This window comes from Myodes glareolus, chromosome 4 (genome assembly GCF_982192425.1).
Source record: "Myodes glareolus chromosome 4, mMyoGla1.1, whole genome shotgun sequence".
NCBI classification, from domain to species: Eukaryota; Metazoa; Chordata; class Mammalia; order Rodentia; family Cricetidae; genus Myodes; species Myodes glareolus.
In genome coordinates, this window is record NC_142029.1 from 116,587,579 (window position 1) to 116,613,079 (window position 25,501).

Genomic DNA, 25,501 nt, shown 5'->3' on the forward strand with positions numbered 1-25,501 from the left:
TTAAGGCTAGCTTTGAACTTCCCAGATGTGAGTGCTAGGAATTAGGACTGTCTCTGCGGTGCTCTGTTTCCTGGCGTGATAACATGAAGAAAGCCTGTCTGTTGGCTCATAAGGGGCTAAGGTCAGAGAAAGCAATTCCAATGCTTGTCTGCCCCTAAGAAGACTAGGACAGCACTATGGAGATGGCACAAGATCTAGCAGAAGTTGTGGTCCCTGACACCCCTTTGTATAATCGGTACTAACCATTCTAGAGAACTGAAAATCAAAGATTTTTCAAGATTCACAGGCCACTCCAGACTCAATGTTAATTGTTTCCTGACACTCATACGTTGACACACCCTATACAAATTTCTACAAAATTGTTTCCTTTTATGTCAGAAACAGGACCAAGAGATAGAATATTAAAAATATCTTCAGGAATAAAACTAAACTGCCTTTATATATATTGGAGTCTTCAAATTTGGAAGGAGCGTCTCAGAACTGAAAAGGAAAAGCACTGTGCAGGCTGCTGAATGAGGGAAGTGAGTCGTGTTCAGCGGCAGCACCTGCGGGTCACGGTGACCAGCATGTCAAGATGTACAGAAGTGTGCAATCAGCGCCACTCACATGTGGGTGGACTTAAGACCCCCTCAACAGGAGGGAAGTCACTCCTGGGACTAGAAACCTAGTCAGCTTCCCAGAGTAAGTGTGGTCATGGGCCTTAGAAAGAATCACTGTTTTGCTAGGTCAGCATGATTCCTTATTACATTCTAAACCTTATCTTTATACCCACAGAAAAATATAGCTATCATCCCTCATCAAACAAGTATCTCTTTACATCAAATGGAGATCATTACAGAAAACCACAGCTGGACATAATCGAAGACCAATAGAACATGGGGTCAGAATGCTGCTTAATGAGCCTGGTCCAGCCCCAATGGATGCATCTATGTCACAGCCTCTGCATCTATATATGGTTCAGGGAACACCAGGAAAGAGAGAGCAGAAAGATTATGAGAGTCATAATACCAAGAGTTTTGCTGTGAAACTGTCTCTCCGAAAAACAGCTACATAAACAAAACCAGAACAGTGGCAATATCAGTGGACTCTTAATGTGGAGGGGGCTCCACTGTGTCTCACTGGACTTGGCAGGGAGTTCCACTGCATCTCACTGATGACTGGGGGGGGGTCCATTGTGTCTCATTGATTGGGGGGTTCCACTGCATATCACTGGACTGGGGGGAGCTCCACTGCATCTCACTGGACTGGGGTGAGTTCCACTGCATCTCACTGGACTGGGGGAGTTCCACAGCAGCTCACTGGACTGGAGGGTTCCACTATGTCTCACTAGACTAGGGGGGTTCACTGTAACTCACTGGACTGAGGGGAGTTCCACTGTGTCTCACTGGACTGGGGTGGCTCCACTGTGTCTCAACTAGACTGGGGTGAGTTCCACTGCATCTCACTGGTCTGGGGGGAGTTGTACTGCATCTCACTGGACTGAGAACTACAAGTGACTGGTGCCTGCTGGGAGAGCTGGCTTCCCACAGAGACGAACCCTTTGTCTTTCCTACTTTAACATGCCAAAATGACACACATCTTACATTGTGAGCCTTCTTGCTGTATCTGTCAGCCATCAACCGTTGCCATGACGTAGCTTTTTAATCAGTAGTACACATGCAAACATTAAAGGCAACAGCCTCCAAAGGTTCAGTGTGGGTGGCAGTAGTTCAAAAATAAATCCTAGAAACAGTGTGAAATATTTTTTGCAAACACAAAAAATGAATAAATGTGTATTTGTGCGTGTGCCAGGGACTATAGGGAGTCCATAAGGAACAGCGGAGAATCAGGTTCGGTCAAGGAGCATTCTGGAAACATGTAATTATGAACTCAGTCTAATTGTATAGCATGAATCAATTGCATTATTTGAATTCTTTTAAAAAAAACTATTCTAGGATCTGGTAGAGGTGTCTCTGTGCTTAAGAATACTTGCTGCTCTTGTAGAGGACAGGAGTTAGGTTCCCAGTGCCCACATCAGGTGACTCCCAACAGTCTGCAACTCCAGTCCAGGCCTAGTCTACACCCTATCATGTTCTCCAGGGGGTCTACACACACAACCACACACACATGAAGAATAATAATGAGAAATAAATAAATAAATCTTAAAACTGCTTCTACACAAATGTTCCGTTCACCATTTAGAGCAGACATATGTAGAAAACAGGAGTATTGAAAACTCTTAGTGAAAATGGCACTCAAAAGAGTCACTTCCTGAATGTGGCATGCTCATGATCACGGAAAAAAATATTTTACATATGTGCTCTTTGGATGTGTTCCTAAGTTATACATAAGACATAGCTATATAAATTTAGATATAAAAGCTATTTCAACAGATATAAAATAAAATCTAAAAAAACCAGTTTCTTGAAAATGCATAGTTACTATTAGCACTACAAATTCCAGCTACTGAGAGCTACTGAGATGTGGGGTCCTGGTTTTCAAAGACAGTGAGTGCCTGGGGAATCTAAAGAACTGAAATAAATTAACTACTTTTTCATCTTGGAGTAGTGAGCAACCCTGCATGCGACAGCAGATCCTGGAGAAGATACTTCCTCAGCACTGTGAAAGAGCAGGGAATTTCCCCCCAGCCCAGAGACAAGGCAAATTTCTGTTTTAAAAATGCCAACATTGCAATAACAGGGGTGAGTTTTATTTGTAGCAGTTTAACTACCCTTAGAATTCACCGCATTTCCAATTCTTATTGTAATTTTGGTATTGTGTTAGCAAGCCCCAGGGAGAGCTTTTCCCTTGGGTAGAGAGGGTTTTGTGCTGGGCGCATCAGGGCAGAATGTTCCAGGCGCCAAAGTCAGAGCTTCTAGAATGGAGATGTGAAATCTGCAGTCAATCTTAGCATGCCCATTGACTCACCTGATTTCTGGCAGTGCATATCTCTGGGTAAATGCTGTGCAAACACTTTGTTAAGATAAACAAATCTAGTTTTGGTTTGAGCTGTTTTTGTTTTTGTCTTACTGATTTTTTTTTCAGTTTGTTTTTGTTGTTTGTCTTGGTTCTTTGTTTCGAGACAAGAGAAAACACATAAACTTGGGTTGGGAGAAGCTGGCATGAATTGGGGAAAAGGAAAAATATGACCATTTCATATATTTCAAAATATATGAACAAATAAATAAAAACTTAGAAATAAATTATAGAAATCCTACAATAAACTCTAGTTTCACAGTGTTTTTTTTTCAAAGATTTATTGTATTTTTAATTTTATGGGGGTAGGTTTGTGCCTATGTGGGTGTAGGTGTCCACAAAGCCAAAAGAGAGCAACAGATTCCTTAGAGCTTGAGGTCTAGCTACCCTCTGTGGGGTTGGGAACTAAACCCTGGTCCTCTCAAAAGTAGTAGATGCTCCTGACAGTGGAGAATCTCTCCAGCCCTTCACACACTGTCACACAGCCAGTTTCTCTGACACAAACTTCACGATGGCCAAAAGCAGTCTCTATACATCTCAGGAAAAGAGCACTTTGTATCTGTAGTTTCTTTTCATTTCTTATTGTATTTTGAAAATTGTAATACAATCCCTTTCCTCCTTCAAAAACCTTCCATATTCACCTACTTGCTCTTTTACAAATTCATTGCCTATTTTTTCATCAATTGCTGCATTCCTTTGTGAATATACTTAAGCATAATCTGCTAGGTCTGTATAATGTTACATATATATATATATATATATATATATATATATATATTTTCTCAGGGCTGACTGTTTGGTGTTGGATAATGAATCTCTGTGTTCTTCCCTGGGAAGACTATTCCTTCCACTTGCAGCATTTCTTAGGTGCCCGTAGTTCTTAGTGTAGGGTTGAGGCCTTGTGCCCTTTCCCAGTTCACTTTAGCTGTCTATGCTGGGGTACTGGTTCAGGTCATGTTTAGACAGCCATGTTGGTGAGACTTCACAGAGTAGCTTCTGACATTACTAGGATTCCCTGTCTTACAGCAAACTCCATGACACTCCTGTGCAATGTTCTCTGAATCTTATGTGGGGTGCTCTGTAGATGTATTCTTTGGAACTGGCTTCACAACTCTGTACTTTTATTGGCTGTGTTTTTCTGTCATGGTCTCCATATGCTTTAAGAAAAATTTCTTTGCTTAGGGAAAAGGACTCTATTTACCTGTTAGTATTAGGACAAATAGAGTATAGTTAGGGATTCAGTCGGTTTAGTAAAGTGATGGTTGTAGGTTCTTCCCCAAGATCCATGACTTCACTAACGGATTACTGGCTGGGTTTCCAGAACGGGGCATGACTTCCCGATTATTGAGTAAATCTTAAGCCCAATTAGAGGGCTATTGACTACATCCAAGATATGAATGCTACTTCTGCACTGTTATCATGTCATGCCGATATCATATCATATCACTGTTGTGGTTCACACGTATCATATCTGGGTAGGACTATTGTTTGCCTCTCTCTTTTGAAAGCTTGCATGGTGCCTTCTGGTGCCATGAGAGCCAGTGCTCAAGGAGGAGGCAGTCAGGACAGTTCCAGCTCAGGAGCCTCTAGGCCTTGTAGCTGAAGTACATGTGTCTTCCCCCTCTAAATCTGGGGGAAAGGGTAGGAAATGAAGGCAGTAATAATACCCTGTGTGTTTTAGGAGTCTCTTGGACAAGCCTGTATCAAAAGAGGCCTCTCATGCTTAATTTTGGAGATTTTGTTAGGTGGTCTTTGGTTTTTGAAGGGAGCTTTGTCAACCCAGATGAGAAATTTTTATTTAAACTATATGTGTGTGTGTGTGTGTGTTGTGTGTGTTTCTCCATAATGTCTGTAACTTTTAGAGAGTTATGATCAATTTGTGGGTCTTTGTTAAATTTGCAAGTTATCTATAGGACATTTATTTTGCTATACTATCTCTCCTTGGTGAGAAAGACTGGCCATATTTCAAATCTTCATTTCACTACTGATAGAACTAATGATGAAGGAGTCTTTGGCTCCTTCCTTTATTCCCATTTGGCCACTGCAAACTGTGTAATGTTGGGCACATCCACCAGCCTCTTATCTGTGGGCTTTCTTCTTATCAGTAAAATAGGAATTTCAAATGCTCACACCTCACAGCTTGTCTTCCATTTGAATGATTGAGTATCTAGAAAGCATAGAAAAGCCCATAATAAATTCTTCTTACTAGGTGTAATCAAACTGTGCCAACAAGGATGGCTAGATAAATTCAAAAGTTAATTAAAGAATGGAAGAGTCCAGGTTGACCCTGACCTTCAAAAATGAATAATACCATGATAGGAAGAAAAAGCCAGAGTCACATCACTGTGCAAGTGCCTGGTATTTTTCTCTGTCTGTCTTCTCTTCTCACCTGCACATTATATGGATGCAATAAGCACAGCACAGGGATCTTGGCTCAATATATCAAAACCACCATGTGACTCTCCAAATTATTTATGGCAAGAGGGAAAAAGCAGAATGGATAGAAAATGGCATGCTGAATCATTATATGGGTACAAGGATAGTTATGTGGGGTGCCGAGAGGGTAGAAGTCCCTGCCATCCCTCTACATATGTGCTCCAGATGTACTTTTGAGATATATTGGGTTCGGCTCATGTGAAACTTAACAACCTCGTAACTTCCTGCTAGTTTCTTAACATCTATACATTTCATCATCGTTATTGGTAACACGAACATGAAAAATAGATAAGTGGCTGCTTTCAAGAGTCAGCTCCATCCGTACAACTAGACAAAGACTTACTACAGAGTAGGTATCCCAAAATTAGCTCCTCGGATGTATGGAAATAGTTTTACTAGCTGTCTGTAGAAACAGAAACATGTTGTATCGTATATAATTCTTCTTAGAGTATCTGTTCTACTCTTCCCAGAGCTCCGGTTAGCTGAATTAGAGGCCAATTGTGTCACAACGATGTGTAATGGGAGAGCTGGAACCCTTGTTTGTGTAAGAATGCTATTTAGTCAACTTCAATGGCAAGTCCTGAGAAGCATACCAAATTTTAATGCCAGAGTTTAATTGAATATGTTGTATAGATGAAGAAGTCCCCTTACTGGAACTAACAGAACACTCCTAAACCAAAAGCAATCACAAGTGGTAATTTAACTCATTGGATCCAATTATATCTAGCTGGTTAATGAAACAGAGAAGAAAAAAAAGTGAGCTCAACAGAATGTCTGTTTTATGATTTTATTCTCTAAAAGACAAATTGCCCCGAGAAGTTATTTCTAACGACTCAGGGAGGATGGCTGTGTGGAAACAAACGATACACTGCTTCCTGAGAAGAAAGCGGACTCTAAGTAGGACCAGTGTGGACCTGTGAGCGCATCCGCGGACATTCATCTCCCAGAGCTGGCACCCTAAAGACACGTTTCCCGACAACTAGTGTTCCCCAGTAGTTACTGATTATTTTAAGCCATGGAAAGTTTTGAAATAAGATGTGTCTGTCATGCAAAGTTCTCTCCATAAGGTCAAAACTGAGACCCTCCTGTATGTACTGTAATGGCTGGGAGTGAGGTCCTCCTGTATAGTAATGACAGGGCTGGGTGGGGGAGCTGATTCTAAATGAAGCTGGAAACCCAAACCAATCGTGATTTCCACACCTGCTTTCCCCTTGAGGTGCAGTTTCAGAATGTATACTTTTCACCATTAAATCATGAGGAATAATGATAGCTGATGTGCATCAATATTTCTCTGCGTTTGGAGTATTATAAATTATTCTATTTACAAATTGTACTTTTAATTTTCCATTGCTTTTTTCCCCAAGGATTATAGTTTTCAGTAAGCTATGGTGGTACACAACCGTAATTTCAGCACTCAGCAGGTTAAAGCAAGGAGTTCAACCTGCACTACACTGTGAGTTCAGTGTTAGCCTGGATGACCAAGTAAAGCTCTGTCCAGAAAGAAAAAGAAATTCCAGTTTTCAAGGATAGATGATCTATTTGCCTCAAAGTTCACTCTTTAGTGTTACTCACGTCATTTCAAAGGACACAACAGATACTAGAATTCTCACTGAACTCAAACACTACCTATATCTTTGATTCCCTAAATAGAATTTAGAAAATGAAATTAAAGATCTCTTGGGAATTGAAACTACTTACTGAGTAGAATGTTTGTTCTGCAAATGTAAGGCTCTGAATTCAAATCCCCAGAACCCAAGCCAAAAAACAAAAATCAGGTATGGTTGCATGAATCCGTAAGCTCAGCAACAGAAGGTGACGACAGGCTGATCCCCAGAGCTCAGTAGCCAACAGCTGGCTGAAAGATGAACGTAGGTCAGTGAGAGGCCGGGTTTCAGCCAAAGAGTCAGTAAGAAAGGGAACCATCGGAAAAGATAAGTCCTACTCTGTCCTAGACAGGCTCCCATAGGGACACAAATCTTCAGTTTCATGCAGTTACCATACTCATACACATGCATGCACACACCACACACACACACACACACACACACACACACACACACAAATACACACAATTGTAATTAACTTTTAAGATAGAATTGCATTATTTTCTTTTATGGGTATATCCTCACACACATATGCATGCACAAAATAAATCAATAATCATGATTTTAAAAACTTTTAAAACTGAAACTGCAACGTTTTCTTTTCCAGATGTTCTGTCTGTCGCTCCTTTTGTAGAGGTCGTCCCTGTTCTTCTAAGCCTCATTCTTTCCTAGAGGTTTGGCGTTTTAGACAGGCCAGCTTTACACCTTCCCCCTAACTACACTGCTGCCCTAGGTTCTCACACTGCCATCACACTTGCTACTTAGTGGATTCTGCTGTTTGCCCACTCTCTGCTGGTTAACTGTTTCTGTGTGCTTGGTCACTGGCTGTAGGGAGCCTATTTTTAGCAGCCTTGCTCTTGGATGAATCTCCTAAGCAGTCAACATGGAGAGAACACGTCCTTCTTCATGCTTTAGCAATTTACTATACAAGACCCCAAGACTTGAAGATCCCTAGGCCAACTAGGCACACAAAAAGTAAAAGCTCACATGGCATGTAGGCTCTTAAATTGAAATTCTCAAGAGGCCTTATCTTTTTGGGCATTTACCGTAACTCTGCTGGTGGCCATTGTTTGCTCTGACTCTGCTGGTGGTTATTATTTACCCTGACTCTGTGCTGACTCTGTATCACTTGCCCTGACCCTGTGCTGGTGGGCATCACTTGCCCTGACCCTGTGCTGGTGGGCATCACTTGCCCTGACCCTGTGCTGGTGGGCATCATTTGCCATGACTCTGTGCTGGTGGGCATCATTTGCCCTGACTCTGTGCTGGTGGGCATCATTTGCCATGACTCTGTGCTAGTGGGCATTGTTTGCCCTGATTCTGCTGGTGGCATTATTTTTTAGCCTAACTGCTTAATATTACGAGAGTATTGGTTTCGTTCAAGACATTTCTCAATTCTAGCTCTCTTCCTCATTTGCAGCTGAGACCTTTCCCACACTGTATTCTTTCTAGCATATTTATTCTTGACACATAGCAATCACTTATAATTTTTGAACAATTTAAACAATGTTATTGTTTTGTTTCATGGTACTTTTGATCAAATCCCAGACTTTGGGGATGTAGATGAGCATCTTACCCCAGCCGCCAAATTACTAATGGCTTCAAATACTTAAAAATACATTATTATGGTGCACTGGCTACCACAGGGTACTTTTCACATTTATTTTGGGGGGGTTCATGTAGTCCACAGCACACATACAGAAGTCAGAGGACTTCTTTCCAGAGGAAACTCTCCCCTCCCACAACATGGATCCTGGAGCTCAAATTCAGTAGGCAGCAAGTGCCCTCACCCACTGAGCCTCCATACCTGAGCTACGGTAAGTTTTTATTGTTGCTTTAGACTTACTTTATTGGGTTGCCTCTAGCTTTAGTTTGCCGTACCTTGTCATTTTTTCACAACATGAAAAATAATAAGTAACAATTCAATAGTTTATAACTCAGTGATTAATGGAACTAAACCGACTAATATCTACTGCTTTGCAAACCCTTAGCATGTGTGCAGATGCCTGAGATTCTCCCTCAGGTTCGGAGTCACAGACTAGAGAAATTACTTTAATAAAAGAACTCTTAGCTTCTTGGCAGGACATAGGACTTTCTTGTTATTCATCATTGAAAATAGATTACAATAGAATATAGCATCTGCTTTCTAACTGAAAGTTAGAAAAGAAGACATGTGGATCCTTCTTTCAAAAGTGCCATCTTTAAGATATTAACCCTTCAACTTTCCAAGGTTTGAGAATGTGCAATTGTCTTCTACAAGATAATTTCCCACAATCCTCGCAGGGAAGACTCCAAAACTATGTGTATAAACATTCTTTTTAAGACAATAAATGTGAAAGAGAATTTCTTAGTGCGAGTGTGAATGTATAGCACAGAAGCAGCCATTTACAAAACTCTGGAATCTTACAGGGAAATCTCAGTGATTTGAGAAAATAGCCATCTTGCACCTAAAGTGTACCAGTGATTGCCACAATTACACCAGTACACATTCCACTCTGAAAAAAAAAACCCACTCCCATCACAAGTTTAAATGTCCATGAAGTGTTCATTTGTACTCTGTACCAAGGGAAGTCAATTTTTTTAAGCATTTTCTCCTGAATCACTTTTATTCAGCTGTAAAATCTTAAAACTTTGTCAGAGAGGACACTGGATGAAAAATAACCCTAAACTCTATGGCAAATGATAAATTTGAGGAGAAAATCTTTAATTCTGGAATGCAGTTTACTCTCAACATGACTCAGGGAGTGCCACCCATCAGAACCTGAAGCCCATCACCAAATTTCTCTGCGTCTGTTTCTTACCTATCTTCATGTAGTCTGAGATTCCTGCACCGAAGGAGAAAACACACTTTTTCTCTAAGTAGTGTATGTCTAGAGTTTTCCAAATATATACTCATTGAATACATAAGATTTTATAAATTACAATACATAATAGTAACTCAAAGGCTTTCATGATCTAGACAGTAAATCACATTTGAAGGCATTATGAAAAGTGTTCAAACTACTTGGAGTTCTTACTTTATTTAATCACACTGCTAATAATATAACCACAAATTTTAAAAGCAAATCACTTTCCTTAAGACAAAGAAATCAATTATAATAGATTGTAGAATAAGAACATTTAGTTAATGAGATCATCTAATTTTTTGAAGATGCAGATAGTTATCAAATCACTTAATTTAGCCAACAGAAAATGTTACTAAATAGCATTAGAGCTTGGTGAAAGCCAAGGCAAAGTCTCCCTGTGCTGCCCAGGCTGGCCTCAAACCCGAAGCCTTGAAGTAGATAAGGTTATACATGGGCATCACCTTCCTACCGCGACTTCAAAGCCAATTTGCAAACGGCTATGTTCACAATGCTAGCATTTTATATCATTATTTTTTCTTGCCATTCATCTTTTTGCTTTTTGTGTACTCTGCCAACAAACCAACACAACATCTCCACAGACTTAGAAATGCAGACTTTCCAGCTGCACCTAAGACCCAGGGAACTGAAGTCTTAGCAAAACCTCTGAGTGGCATATGCCCATCAAACTGCGAGAAGTCTGGGTCTGCCATAGGAGACAGAGCTTTTCTGGGCTGGGAGATGGGCCTACTGCAGAAGCGTCAGGACCCTAGGTCAGACCCCAGCACCCAGGTAAGCACTAGGTTCAGGGGCATATGTCTGCCAGTCTAAGTAAAAAGGGTGAAGTCCAGGGTCAGTGAGAGACCCTGTTCCCAAAAAAAAGTGATGTGGAGAAAGAACTGTTAAGGAGGACATTCCACGCCAATCCCTGGCCTCTACACACCAACCGCAGGCAAGCACACACACACACATACACACACACATGAGAGCACACAGACATATACTGCCCCTGCACACACAGAGGGAGGGCGGGAAAGGGAGAGGGCAGGGGGAAGAGAGAGAGATTTATAATTGGGCAGCAAATATAACATTGACAAAATGTCCAAAAAATTAACTATTGACGATGACTACAAAACATAATAACTATTACATGTGCAATGCTGCACTGTACATCTTAAGAGGCGAGTTTTACATTGTCTGAATTGTATCTTAAATTTTCAGACATGGAAAGAGGGTAGGTTATTATAGACGCTTTCGGCTTGCACAGCGCAGATGAATGGAACCACTTCTAACTTTTTTTTCATCCTGGAGAAAAATGTAGATGCCCCATTTCCTGGGGCTCAGTTCTCACCAGGAAAGTAAACCGCAGAAGTCCCTGGTCACTGCCCAAAACCAATCTGTCTGTCATGAGAGCCCCTCAGTCCCTGCTGAAGGGATCGAACCCTCCCTCCACTAGAAGAGGCCACCAAACTGAGAAAGGCTTCCCAGAAAACAGCCTGCGATGACTGTGACAGGCCAGGAAACCTGGATACTCAGTCAAGCAAAGATTAATCAAAGGTGCAAAGAGCCTGGAATACTATCTGCCTGCTGCACATGTGGTCAAAGTCGCGGGGGGGGGGGGGTGTGAAGTGGGGGGGAGACTTTGTTTCTTTGTTTCTCCACTCTAGTGTCTGCCTCTGTCCCTTACCACCACCACAGTCACCAACCTGCAATTTGGGGGTTTTGTTGTTGGTTGTTGTTTTTAAACTGGCTATTAAGAGACCACTAGTAAGGAGCTCCTCCTTATTGTTCTTCTGACCCCTGACAGGCTTACCCTTGTCCTGCCAAGGATACAAAAACCTGAACGGGTCTATTTCCCGGTCTTAATCTCAACTCCAGGGTAAGAAGGAACAAGTCTGGCCTCAGAACTTCGCTGCTTGCTTTCTCCCTAAGTAACCGAGGCAAGACCAGAGGATAAGGCATCCCTGGAGAGTGCACTAGTGAGTTCCTTCCGCAAAGTGCATTCAAAGACCCTAAGTGTTAGTTCATCTCTCCCACAAAGACTGAATTGCTGGAGCAAGACTGGAATCCATTCTGGGTGTAGATCGTGCCTGTTGACCGGTGCCACAGGGCGGCAGGGACTGTAAAACCCGACCAAACATAGGGTCCCCTGTGATGACCTGGCATCCCACCACAGGTGGTGGGGCGGGAACTTGGTGGGCTCATTCTGAGGGTGAGCGCACCCCTTTAGTGCTTGTCTGCAGCCAGCCCAGTCCCACAGGAGCGCACGCCCCTGGCTGTCTGGATGTCTGGAGAGACATCGCTGGTGGGACACGCGCCTTACCCACTTGTGCAGCCCATGCCGCCCGCACCCGCACTTACAAGCTGGGGTAGTAGCCATAGGGTGGCAGCGGGAGCTGCGGGCAGCCGTTGTCTCCCAGCTCGTCCATCAGCAGATAGTCCTGGCTCTCGTTGCGCCGCGCACCGGCTCCAGGGGCTACCAGCGGAGACCCGCCCCTCCGGGCCACGAACCCGGGGCTCTGGCTCATGGCACAGCACCCAGCCGGCCTGCACCGGGCTCCCGCAGATGGGGACCTGGGGAGAAGGGGCCGCGTCGCCTACCGAACTGGCCCAGAGCTAGGCGCTGCCCGGGAAAGGAAGATGAGGAAAGGGACGCAGAAGCCTGGCTGGCTGGGCTCTGCCAGTGGCTTTCCTGTCCGCTAGGGTAGAAGTCACTACTTCGGGGGTTGGGGGCAACCGTCAAGGGAACCTTGACCTGAGAGCATCTGGACCGCGCCAACAGGCTGCCCGGGCTCCCAGGCAGAGGGCACAGGCGGGGCCTCGGTGGCAGCCGCTAGGGAGAGCAGTGAAGAGTTACTATGTCAACCGCGACTCTCCCTCCAGCCCTGCCTCCCGCCTTCTTCCCCCCACATCCTCCGTCACGATCCCCACCTTTAAAGGGATCGAAAGAACGGTCTAGAAATCATCGGACCCCTGTCTGGAAGCCACAGCTAGCAGTGCCGGAATAAACCTAAACTGGGCGGAGCCAGGAGCACTCTTTATTTGGGGTTGGGAGGGCTAACTGCTCCCAAAGAAGGTTTGTTAAGTAATGCCAAGGGAGGGCTTTCTAGGAAGTTTCTTTTAAGTAACACTCAAAAGACAGGCTCCTCTCCTTCTTTCACACCTCTATTTTCTTGGGATGTTTTTCCCGTTCCCAATCTCCGAAGTAATTTGGACTCCGCTTTGAAATGAAGAATCGTCTGCGTTCTCACCGCCAAATGTTTTTGGTTCCTGAGAAACTCAGCAACAAAATGGTCATTTTCCGGTGGTGCCTGTTTGTTTGAGGGAAAAGCCTCCTTCCGTAACTCGAGTGCTAGAATTGTTGCTCTGCCTGGTGTGTTTTCTCCAACGTCCTGGCTGCTCTTAAGACTTGTTTTAAAACTCTGATTAATTGGCACACATTTGACAAGTTAAAACCTTCTGAACAGGATCGTATAGGAATTCTCTCAGTAGTTAAAGAGCTGGAGACAAAAGTATGGGGACATGAATTGAGGTCTCCACAGTGAAGGACATCTCTAACTCCAGCGCTGAGGAAGAATAAAAGGGTCGCTGAGGCTCGCTGGTCGCCTAATCAAGCCAAAATACATGCTCCTGGCTCAGTGATGTCTCAAATCATCAGGTAGAGAATTCGCAAAGACAATTTTACTGACCTCTGACATGGGCATACAGAGCCTCTGTGTGCCTGAACTCTTGACGCGTGCGCGCGCGCGCGCGCGCGCACACACACACACACACACACACACACACAGAGAGAGAGAGACAGAGAGAGAGAGAGAGAGAGAGAGAGAGAGAGAGCGGGGAGAGAGAATCAGTATTTATAGTAGTTCATTTATGAAAAGTCAATTAAGAATCCATCCATTCATTCATTCATTCATCGTATTTAATGAATGCCAAGTGTATACCAGCCACCATTTTAGGATCCAGCGGTTCTCATGAAAGAAAAATGGTGGTTAAATAAGTAGAGTGTGATGCTCACACTTCTAAAGGCTGCGCTTCGAAGCCTGAGGCAGAAGATTGGAAAGAGTTGAAGTCTAACCTTGACTGTGTATGAGTTCCAAAGCCAGTCTGGGTTATAGCGTCAGACTCTGCCTCAAATATATATAAATTAAAAAGCAACTAAAATTTACAGAAATTAATCAGGTTGATATGTTGGTCCTGAGAAGATGATTACAAGATGACTCTCTGAGACACTGTTAATTGATTTGAAACACACATGGCCAGGAGCTTGCCATGTTAACAGTAGATATGCTTTGTATCTGAATGGAAGGAAGAATGGACAGTAAGATGAGTATTGGGAGTAACAGCAATGTCAATCACATTGAAAGGCAGAGGGGCCAAAAGAGGTTATAAATCAATAAAATATTGACTTTGCCAAACACAAAGAGGGGTGGAGAAAAAGCACCTAGCTTTGTGTTTGGCAAATCCCCTGCGAATATAAAATGTCACCCCTAGAAGCCTCGTATATTAGAAGTCTTGGTATCTGGAGTGGTAAAAACTATTCAGTAGTTAAAGCACCTGCTGTTCTCTGGAGGACCAACGTTCAGTTCCCAGCACCTACATCAGGCAGCGCACAACAGCCTTGAACTCTAGCCCCAGGGATTCAGTGCCTTCTTCTGCCTTCTGTGGGCACTGTACAAATATGCATGTATACCACACACACATAAATAAAATAATTTTTTTCAAGACTTGATAATGCCGTGTTCAGAGGTGGGGTTTGGGGATATAATTGAATCATGAGGCTCTGACCTCGTGTGTGTGTGTGTGTGTGTTTGTGTGTGTGTGTTTATGTGTGTGTGTGTGTGTGTCCGTCCAAGAACAGACTTGAAATTTGAGAGGGTTACTGGTAGGTGTTGGAAAATTCAGGTGGAGTGGAGTCAGAAGAAGTGATGTGTGGAAGGCATGCCCTTGAGGGTATATCTTGTACCGCACTTCTTTCTTTCCCTGCCCTCCTCTTTCTTCTTCATGACCATCATGAGGCAAGGCAGCCTTTTTATCACTACGGGTTGAGAAACATGGAGCCAAGTGAGTATGGCCTGCTAAAGCTCTCTTCAGTTAGCCTCTCTGGTGTTTGGCTACAGTGGGAGAAGGCTGATCAGCTATCACAGTGATGTGGGATTCCTCTCTGTATGCTAGGAATATGGTTTTTAACCACTGGTTATTAAAGAAGCTGTTTTGGTCAATGGCCTAGAAGCATAAAGCCAGGCAAAAAAAATCCAAACTGAGGTATAGAAAGAGAGTAGGCAGATGGGTGGGGTATGAAAGAAAAGAAGGTCCTGACCCACAAAAATAGCATCTACCCTGAGGAAATAACCTAAAGCAGGTCATTCTGATTTAAGAACTTCTGGTTAAGCTCTCAATATGTGAAACTGATTTAAAACTGTAACTGGTTTTTGTATGGTTATTATACTCAACCAAAAGATTCTGCTTGAAGTTTCTTGGCTTGTGGGTGTTCTAGATTGTTCTGCTGCTGGAATAAATGCAGTGATCAGAATATACTTGGGGAGGGGAGATTTGGGACTTCCACTTCACAGTGGCCCATCATTGAGGGGATTCAGGCAGGAACTTTAGCAGGAACCTGGAGGCAGGAACTAAACCAGAGGTGGAGGAGTGCTGCTTATGGCTTGCTTTCTGTGGCTTGTTCAGCTTGCTTTCTCATACAGCCTGGGACCACGTGCCCAGGAAAGTACCACCCACAGAGGGCTGTGCCCTTCTATGTTGGTCACTAATTAAGAAACTGTCCTCTACAGACATGCCCACAGGCCAATCTGATGGAGAGAATTCTTCACCTTGGGTTTCCTCTGCCCAAATGACTCCAGTTTGTGTCAAATTGACAAAAAGCCTAGCAACATGGTGATCATTGTTATCGATAAGTACTCAACAGCTTTGAGATGTAAATAAATTAACGAACAAACGTCTCGTTTGAACAATGTCCAGGTCATCTCATTGGAACACCAATGTGGGAAGCAATGGAATTGGTGATGCAACATGCAAACATCCTCTACTTAACTCAGATTCTGTAAACCGAAGCAAACTTAGAAAAATCCAAAGTTGGTTGTTGAAGTGTTCGGATTTGCATGAAAGAACCCCAGGGAGTTTGTTTTCTTGCCGCAGTTACTTGAGCTGTTTGTGCCTTTTCTCACGCAACACTGTTTTTCATTCGCACATAACAACCTTCACACTCAACAAAGTTATTAAATTTATGCTGTGACATTAATTTATCATTTGGTAGAGCAAAATATCATTTTTTCTCCTATTTTAAATATAGTTAACACTAGACCAATGTAAGAGCTTTTCTGTGGTAGGAGGACAGGGGTATAGAAATGAATCGAGGGTTCTGAGAGTTTTGCAATGAAATAAAAGATCGTGTGATTTTGAGAATGAAATGTCCCCATAGGTTTATGTGTTGGGATCTTTGTGATGAGCTGATAGGCTTTGGGGGAATATGATTGCATGCTAGAGCCCCTGACTTACTCAGTAGACTAATTCTTCAGTGGATACAAACTGTGATGGCATTATTGGGAAACAGTGAAAAATCAAAGAAGAGGCCTGGTTGGAGGAATCAGGGCACTGTGTTTTGGGGAGTTGTATATCCTCCAGTCTCATTCTGGTTTGCCTGTTCTTTTAGTCTGCCATGGGATAAGAAGCCCCTGTCACATGCTTTCATGACCATGATGCTCTGCTTTATCACAGGCATGGAAGCAACAGAACCAGCCATGACAAGTAGATTAAAACCAATAATAGTATGGATTGAGATAAAACTTTCTTCTGATTTAGTTTTTTGAGTAGTTCATCCCAGTGATACAAAGTCTAACATAGACAAACAGATAGGAAGAACAAAGCCCTAAGTTTATGTGTTCCTTTGTGAGGGCTGGGGATAATAGCTCAGAAAAGCCACCAATTCACAATACCCCTGCTACAGTCTTTAGTTCTGGAAGCAGAGCTGCACACCATGGTATATGACTTAGCCTCACTAAGATGGGTGATATTAGATATCATTTGATGTCTCTACATCACGGATTGTTAAATTGTGAAGTTGTGATTGCTGAGGGCAACTCTGTCTCTAATGTCCCGTACTCTATGTTCATGTACATATCAGTCCTTTCGTGGTTAATCCAGTGAAAAACATGAGAGAAATCCTTCCCCTCCAAATGCTTCTGAATCGTGTATGGAATATTGAGCAGATCTGGAAAAAAAAGAAGAAAATGAGAACAGAAACTTCTCAAGAAAAAAATATTGGATGAGAGAACTACAGTTGGACATTTTAATTCAAGCCTGTAGTGTGTTTAGGTTGTAAATACTGAGACGTGAGTCTCAATATGAGTCACATGTATTGAGAAGAAACTTTACCTCTGTACACATATCAGTCCTATGTGACTGATTTTATAAGAATTAACATAACAGGGGTGAAGAGTGTTCTGCTCTTCCAGAGATTCAAGGTTGGTTCCCAGAATCCACAAGGGTTGTTGCAGAGTGGGGGTTTCTTGTTCGTCCCAGCGGCCCGGCTTGCTTAGCCCTGAAATAACCACACAGAAATTGTGTTAATTAAATCACTACTTGACCCATTTGCTCTAGCTTCTTATTGGTTAATTCTCACATCTTGATTTAACTCATTTCTATTAATCTGTATATCACCATGTAGCAGTGACTTACCAGCAAAGATTCAGTGTGTCTGACACTGGCATAGGCTCCGTAGTGTCTCCTGACTCTGCTTTCTTTCTCCCAGAATTCAATTCTGTCTTTTTCGCCTACCTAAGTTCTGCCCTATCAGGCCAAGCAATTTCTTTATTCATTAACCAATACAAGCAACACACAGAGGGGACTCCCACATCAAAGGATCATTTCAGAAATACTGTAACTCCAGCTCCAAGGTATCTAACACCTTCTTCTGACCTCTACAGGCACCTGTACTCATTCATGTAGTAAAATGCAGAAGTTAATGAAGTTCATACTGAAATATGAAACAAAGTGCAATGTTACATTATTGAAGCAATTGTTGAGAGAGAGAGAGAGAGAGAGAGAGAGAGAGAGAGAGAGAAAGAAAGATCTTTTTAAGAAAGATCTTTTTACTTCTGTGTTTGGTTTAAAATATGTCATACTATTTTCTTCATGTGTCCCATCCCATCCTACACGATGTCAGAGAATAAAGTACATAATTATGTTTGGGTATTATTTTAGGTTCTTAAGTCTAACTACAAACAATATATGAAAGACTAATTTCTGATTAAGTAACCCAAATATAAATGATACCAATGTAAAAAGTTAAAGTTGTTGACCTAAAGTTGTTAAAATGATATTTGTGTGAAAAAAATCCATTTTAATTCAAACAAAAGGAATCAAAGGCTTTAATGTACGACCTGATACATTGAAAGCACTAGAGAAAAATATAGGAGAAATATTTCACAACATAGGCAAATGTCTTTCTGGATAGACTCCAGCAGCGAGGAAAATAATAGTAATAATTGGTAGAGAGACAGTCTACAGAAAGAGAAAATATATTTCTGAGTATTTAGCTATGAGGGATTAATATCTAGGCTATATAAAGATCTCAAAAACATCAAAAGATCAAATAATCTAGTTGAGAGCAGGCAATTGAATTAAACAATCTTGAAATGCAGAAATGTAAATAGCCAATAGGTTTTAAGGAAAATAGATAACTTCCTTAGCCATCAGGAAAGCATGGATCAGAACTGCACTGAAGTTCTCCTTCATCTCAGTAGCAAGGATTTTCATCAAGAAAGTAAGCACCAGCTATTTCAGAGGAACAGAAGGAAGGGAACTCTCAAACCCCGATACATTGTTGGCAGCAATGTAAGGCAGTCCATGAAAACCAGCAGGAAAGTTTCTCAAAAACTAAAAATAAATTTACTACACAATCTAGTCATACCCCTCCTGAGTATGTCAAAAGTCATGTCCATTAGAAATTCATGCACACCCAGTTCATTGTAGCACTATTTACACCAGACAAGTCATGAAATCAATAAGATGTCCTTCTATGGATAATAGATTTTTGAAATATGATACACACACACACATGCATGTGGGTGTGTGAGGGGGGTGTTTTTGAATGAGAATAGTCCCCATATATTTGAAAGTTTGGTCCCCAGTTGATGGAAATATTTGGGAAGGATGAGGAGGTGTGACCTTAATTGAGGAGGTGCGTTACTGAGGGATTTCAAAGGCCCATACCATTTCAGCTCGCTCTCTCTCTAGCTCTCTCTCTCTCTCTCTCTCTCTCTCTCTCTCTCTCTCTCTCTCCCTCCCTCCCTCATGGTTATTGACTCAATGTGTAAGCTCTCAGCTACTGCTTCAGCATCATGCTCCTGACCATGATGGTCATGGACTCTACAACACTCTAGAACCATGATCCCCAAATTATTTTATAAGTTGCCTTGATCATTGTTTCTCTTCCCAGCAGTAGAATAATGACCGAGATATTAGACCTTGAGAACAAAGACATGTTGTCTGCAGATAGAAGAGCAGAACAAGAAATCATTGTGCTAAGTAAAAGGAGCAGTGGTCTGCCAGCTCTGAAATGCCTAAATTCGATGACTATTCTGTTCTAGTTTCAAATACAACTGGTATAGATTCACCAAAAATCACAAATAGATTTGCCTTTGAGAAGTAGGCAGGTTCTCAGCGAACCTTCTGCTGTGATGGGGTAGGAGGTGTTTGACGTGTTGTTTCTTTTGCAATTTCTATTCTGAAACAATTTCAAAGACAAATGTAGAGACATATCTAGAAAATAAAAAGAACTCATACTGTTCATTTAAACTTCCCAATTGTTTATATTGTATACCATAAGTACTGTAGCATCATGTCTCTACAAAAAATAATTAGATGTTTTCCAACCCATTTTATAATAAACAGAAAATCTCTAGTCTTTTACCTTGAAAGCCTTCAATGTTAATTACCTAAGAACAAGAATATAAAAGTATTGACTGGACGAGATAATGTCAAGAGCACTTGCTGCTCTTGCAGAAGATCTGGGTTTGGTTCCCAGCACTCACAAGGAGGTTCACAGATATTTGTAACTCCAGTTCAGGAGATCTGATACCTTCTGCTGAGCCCTTTGGGTACCAGATACACATGTGGTGCACATGCAAGCTTGCAGACAGAACACATGCATAAAAAATAAACAAATTTTTTGAAAAGAATAATTAGGTACAACTATCAAAGCCAGCACTGTATTATCTCATCTGCTGGTACCCAGCCCTATTTTGAAAAATGATCTAATAATGCCCTTATTGACTGCCTTAACCTTTGGCCCAGTACAACCCAGGCTCATAAATTGTCTTTAGCATCCATGACTTTTTGATCTGGATGTTTCCTATTTTACTTCAGTGAGACATTGGCCTTTTTTAAGGGTTCAAGTCAACTGTTTTATAGATCCCTTTAGTTGAGTTTCTTTGATATTTTATCATTAGGTTGAGAGTTTGCATTCTGGATAGAGATATCACAGAACTCATGTCAGGAAGCATATGATATCAATTTGTTTGTGTTTAGTAACATTTACATTGGTCACTTGGTTAAGATGGAACACTTTGAGGGCATCAATTTTTGTGATAGATAAAGAGTTTATGAGATGGCACTTTCAGTCTATGCCCTCATGGAACTTTTTCCCTCTAGTTTTAGCATCCATTGGTAATTTTTCCTGAATCATACAATACTAACACAATAACCAAATGGTAATTTTTCTTTCTTCCTACTGTTTTTAATGTTTGTTTATTCATTCCTTTGTTTGATTATTCATTTATTGATTGGTGAGGATCTCACTCTGGAGCCCAGACAATGTCTGTTCTTTCTGTGGACTCAGGTTGGTCTCAGACTTGTAATCATCTTATCTGTCTTTCAAGTACTGAGATCAAAAGTCTGTTCTACCATGTCTGGCTTTTTTTAAATTAGTATATGTAATATTCACAAAAGCCAATATATATATATAAAGTAGTGATGTTTCTGGAATCATTAGTTTCTTGTTGGTTAGCTATTGTAATAGATCATCTTCTCTTACCATTTATTAATTTATTCACTCATTATGACTTTGTGAATGTATTTATCTTACTCAAAAGACTATCCACTATCATTGTACATTATTTTGATGTTCAAATGGTTCTAGATTTGACACTTTTAATCTGCTTCAAAAATCACTCTATATTAGTTTATTGAGATCCTCCTCAATAGTTCAAATATTTAGTTTTCCACTAAGTAAATGAGGAAGTTATCAAGTTATGAACTGAAAATTTGACCCACCATCTACTTTTAAGTAAAGTTTTATTGTCACACAGCCATGCACATTTGTTTGTGTGTCCTTTATGGATAATTTTGTGGGACAAACACAAAGTTAAGTAATTGCAATAGAAACTCTGTGGGCCAGAATTTCCACGTTCCTTTAAGAGAAGTTGAATGTCTCTGGGTAAAAATTTAATCACAATTTATAAGACAATATCCAATGTATTAGTACTAAGGATATATCTATTATATTTGACCTATTAATTATGCCAGCATTGAATTAATAGTGGGTGGATGGCCTTGCAGTAAGACTGACATGTTGATAGTCGGTAGAGTTTCTTACATCTGAAACTCCTGTTCCTCGATAAATTTAGACAAAATTTGCCAACTTCATATCTGAAATTTTTCAATATCTCTTGTTTAAAGTCCAAACAAATACCTATTGTTTTACTAAGTACAGCCCCACAATTTCTTGATAATACATTTACTTTAAACTATTTCTGTTTTTCAGATAAAAACATTTTCTCTCTAACCTAAGCGTAAGTTCTGGGCCTTGCTCTGGCAGCTCGGTGTCACTGTTGTAACTGTTCAATAGCATTGTCAGTCCGTCACTGCTCTGCTCCATCCATAGCTTTCTTTGAATACTTGTTGATTTATTTTTATTTTAATTTTAACTTATAAAGAGTTGCTTCGTTATGGCATTTTTCAAAGAAATTTTGCTGCTGTTTGTTTGTTTTCCCCCCTGCTCCTGGCTAGGGTGTCAAGTAGAGCAACGACTCTCGAAATCCCTCCAGATGCTGCATAGAAAGTTCAAAACAGAACCTACTGTGAGACCCGCCTGTGCCAGGACTCTCCAGCACACCCAGAGATGCTTGCCTATTCATGCTTATTCATGCTTTACTCATAGCTGTCAGGATAGGAATCCAACTAAGATACGATCCACCAACAGGGAAGAAAAATACAGCAAAGTAAAAGGCAGAATTTTATTTAGTGCTTAGAAAAATGAAATTCTGATAATAACAAGAAAATGAGTGGAACTGGAAAACAATATAATAAGTGAAGTGACCCACTCTCACCTTCAGACCCTAACTTCTAAGGTTTCTCTGTGTGTAAACGAATTATTGTGAAATAGCTGGGAGACCAAAAAAGATGTACAAAGTGTTAATTATTGGGGTTTAGCAAAACGGTCACATGACATGAATATTTTTTTAAAAAGGCGAATAGAGAGACACAAAGTAAAGAGAAGAGGAACGAGTGGAGATAAATATTAGGTAAATTTTTAAATAAAGAAGATAATAAAGATATAAGGAAAAGACTGCTTTATCTTGATTTCTACATGTGTATGTATGTATATACATGTACTGCACATGTTCATGTGTGTGTACATACATGAATTTGCAAGTGCATATGCCATTGGCTGATTCAGGTATCTTCCTCAATCACTCTCTACTTTCCTTTATGAAGTAGAGTCTGTCACTGAACCTGAAATTCTCCAATTTAGCTCAATTGGCTGGCCAGGAAGCTCCGAAGCTCCTCCCTGCCTCCACCTCTCCAGTGTTGGAATTTGATTTTTTTTCCTAAAAATAGATCATAACTTCCTTGCCCTATAGTCATTAATTGACTTGTACTGTTTTAGAGACTTGAGGAGAGTTGAATATTTTTGGTTTTTTCCTTATTTTTCTTTTATGTACATTTTGGTGTTCTGCCATGGGTGTCTGATCCCCTGGAGCTGGAGTTACAGACAGTTGTGAGCTGTCATGTGGGTGCTGAGAAATGAACCCAGGCCTTCTGGGAGGAGCAGTCAGTTCTCTTAATGACTGAGCCATCTCTCCAACTCCATAAAGCAGTGAATTTGGTTGAACTTATGTTGTAAACTGTTTTTTTCTTGAATGGCAACTCAAATCTTAATCCTATCTTTTGATATTTGGTACTACTGCTTGGAGTCTGCCCCATTCAGGCACAGCTCATGCCAGAGATTTGTTTGAGTTTATTCACAGAATTTGGGAAACATTTTACTCTGTTGATCTTAAACATCACAGAAGTTTGACCAGTCATCAACAATCTATACGGATGATGAATTTTCACTGAGACTTACACCCACCCTGTCCTCTAATGAGTTATAGAAGAGACAAATGCCATGTGGTCAAGGCTGAGTCCATTCTAATTCATGCTCAAATGACTGCTTTGTATATTTTCCAGAGTTCAGAGTAAGTCTTATGCAAATCTTATTTGCCTTGTAGCTGTAGACATACTTTGGTTAACTGTTGAAAACCAAAACCAATTGTTTGGATGCTCACCTTTATAGACCTGGATGGATGGGGGAGGACCTTGGACTTCCCACGGGGCAGGGAACCCTGACAGCAATTAGGACTAGAGAGGGAGGAGGAGGTGGGAAAGAGGAGGGAAAAGGGAAGCAGGGAGGAGGTGGAAATTTTTAATAAATAAATAAATAAATTTTAAAAAAAGAAAAGAAAATCAAAACCAAGAAGGACATTATCTCAAGGCAAAGCTCATGAAGCATAGTATACTCATAGGATTTAGACTTGAGGCAATTACCCAGTGAATTCTATTTGTCCAGCAAGGAAACAAAGGTATAAATTATTTAAATCTTACGAGTCAATTACCCAAAAAGGCCAAAAGACAGTGTATAACTTATTTAACCTCACTAGTCATTACCCGTTGATTTTTCATTGGCTGGCTAAGAGACAATGGTATAACTTACATAAATCTTATTATGACCCAATATTGAGTTATTACTTTTTTCTACATTCTAGGTCAGGGAAAGTTACACTTCCTAGTATGGATATGACATCGTTTTTCTATCTATATATCTGGTTTGTTTAATAATGTGTTTGATGTAAATTTTGGAATGAATTTTCTCTTTTTATAAGCAGATGTTCACTTATCATGTAGCTTTCATAATAATCTGCACTCCAATCTCAATGTTTTTAAATACTAACTCTATCATATTTTAAATTCAAAGCATTCATGGATTTATATCTACATTTACTGGTTTAAATAAAGGATGTTGTTTATTCATTTGTATTTCTATACTTTTGGTTAGTTAGCAATCTTATTTTAGTATCTTTGTGACACATGTCTCATTCACTAGTGTTTCTTTCTAATTTTCCAATTATTCTTCATACAAACTTGAGTTTTGATTATTTTAACTCCAGGAAAAAATGTTTGTTGGCATTTTTGCACTGATCATAACTAGAATGTGGTCTTTGTAATGTTGAGTGATCATATACAAACACAAGGAGTCTTTCTAGCTGCTGATTTCAGAGCTACTTCAACATCCTCTGTAATAGAACTGAAGAAAGCTGTGGCCATGCATCTACATGACCTTATTGCTTCTCAAATACCCCAAGATGCTTCTGCGTTGGAGTCTTTATTCTTCCTGCTCTTTGGTCTGGAAGGGTTCTCCCCTGGACATCTGGTGTTGTTTGTCTTAGATCATGTCTCTGCATATGTGGTATCCCATTATTTTGTTGTTTTTACTTCTTCTCTGTCTCTGTAATAAAATAACTTGACCAAAATCAATGTAAGGGCATAGGGGGCTTATTCAGCTTACAATTCCTAGCCTGGTGTGGGAAGTCCTTCTGTATATGTGTTGCTTTATTGGTTAATAAAGAAGCTGCTTTCAGCCAATGGCTTAACAGACTATAGCCTGGTTGGAATATATGCATACACACACACACACACACACACACACACACACACACACACACACACACACACACATATATATATATATATATATATATATATATATATATATATATATCAAGAGTTGATGTGGGATTCCCCTCTTTATGCTATGAATAACATTGGCTAATAAGGAAACTGTCTTAGGTCTGTGATAGGATAGAGTAGAGCTAGGCAGGGAAAACTAAACTGAATGCTGGAAGAAAGGAGGTGGAGTCAGGGAGAGGTCATGGAGCTGCCACCAGAGACAAACACACGTGAAACTTGCTGGAAGACCACAAGCCTTGTGGTAAAATATAAAATAATGGAAATGGGTTAAATTAAAATGTAAAAGCTGGCTCCAAAACCACAGAGAAACCCTGTCTCAACCCCCCCCCCAAGAAAAAGTAAAAGCAAGCCAATAAGAAGTTAGAGCTAATAGGTCAAGCAGTGATTTGATTAATACAGTTTCTGTGTGGTTATTTTGGGAGTCTGAGAGACTGGGAAATGAACAAACAACCTCCTACTACAGAGAGTAGGCAAATTAGGGGAAAGTCGTGTAGCCTCTGCCAGAGACAGACTCGTTGGATCTTTACCCAGTAAGCCACAGCCACATGATGACACACAGATTAATAGAAATGGGTTAAAGATTTAAGAGTGAGCTAGAAATATGGTTTACCTATTAGCCAAACTGTATTGCAAATAATATAG

General features: G+C 40.8%; 1 protein-coding gene across 2 annotated transcripts in view; it reads right to left on the minus strand.

The window, feature by feature from the left end:
* The window catches only part of Trpc6 (transient receptor potential cation channel subfamily C member 6), a 115,784-nt gene extending 102,966 nt beyond the window's left edge, over positions 1-12,818 (minus strand). The window contains exon 1 of one of the 2 annotated variants that reach the window (XM_048433352.3): positions 12,200-12,818. In XM_048433352.3, the coding sequence (XP_048289309.1) occupies positions 12,200-12,366 (167 nt within the window). In that variant the 5' untranslated portion in view covers positions 12,367-12,818. The remainder of the gene's footprint in view (positions 1-12,199) is intronic. The other variant, XM_048433343.3, reaches the window with a different exon arrangement.
* Between the last annotated feature and the right edge of the window lie 12,683 nt (positions 12,819-25,501).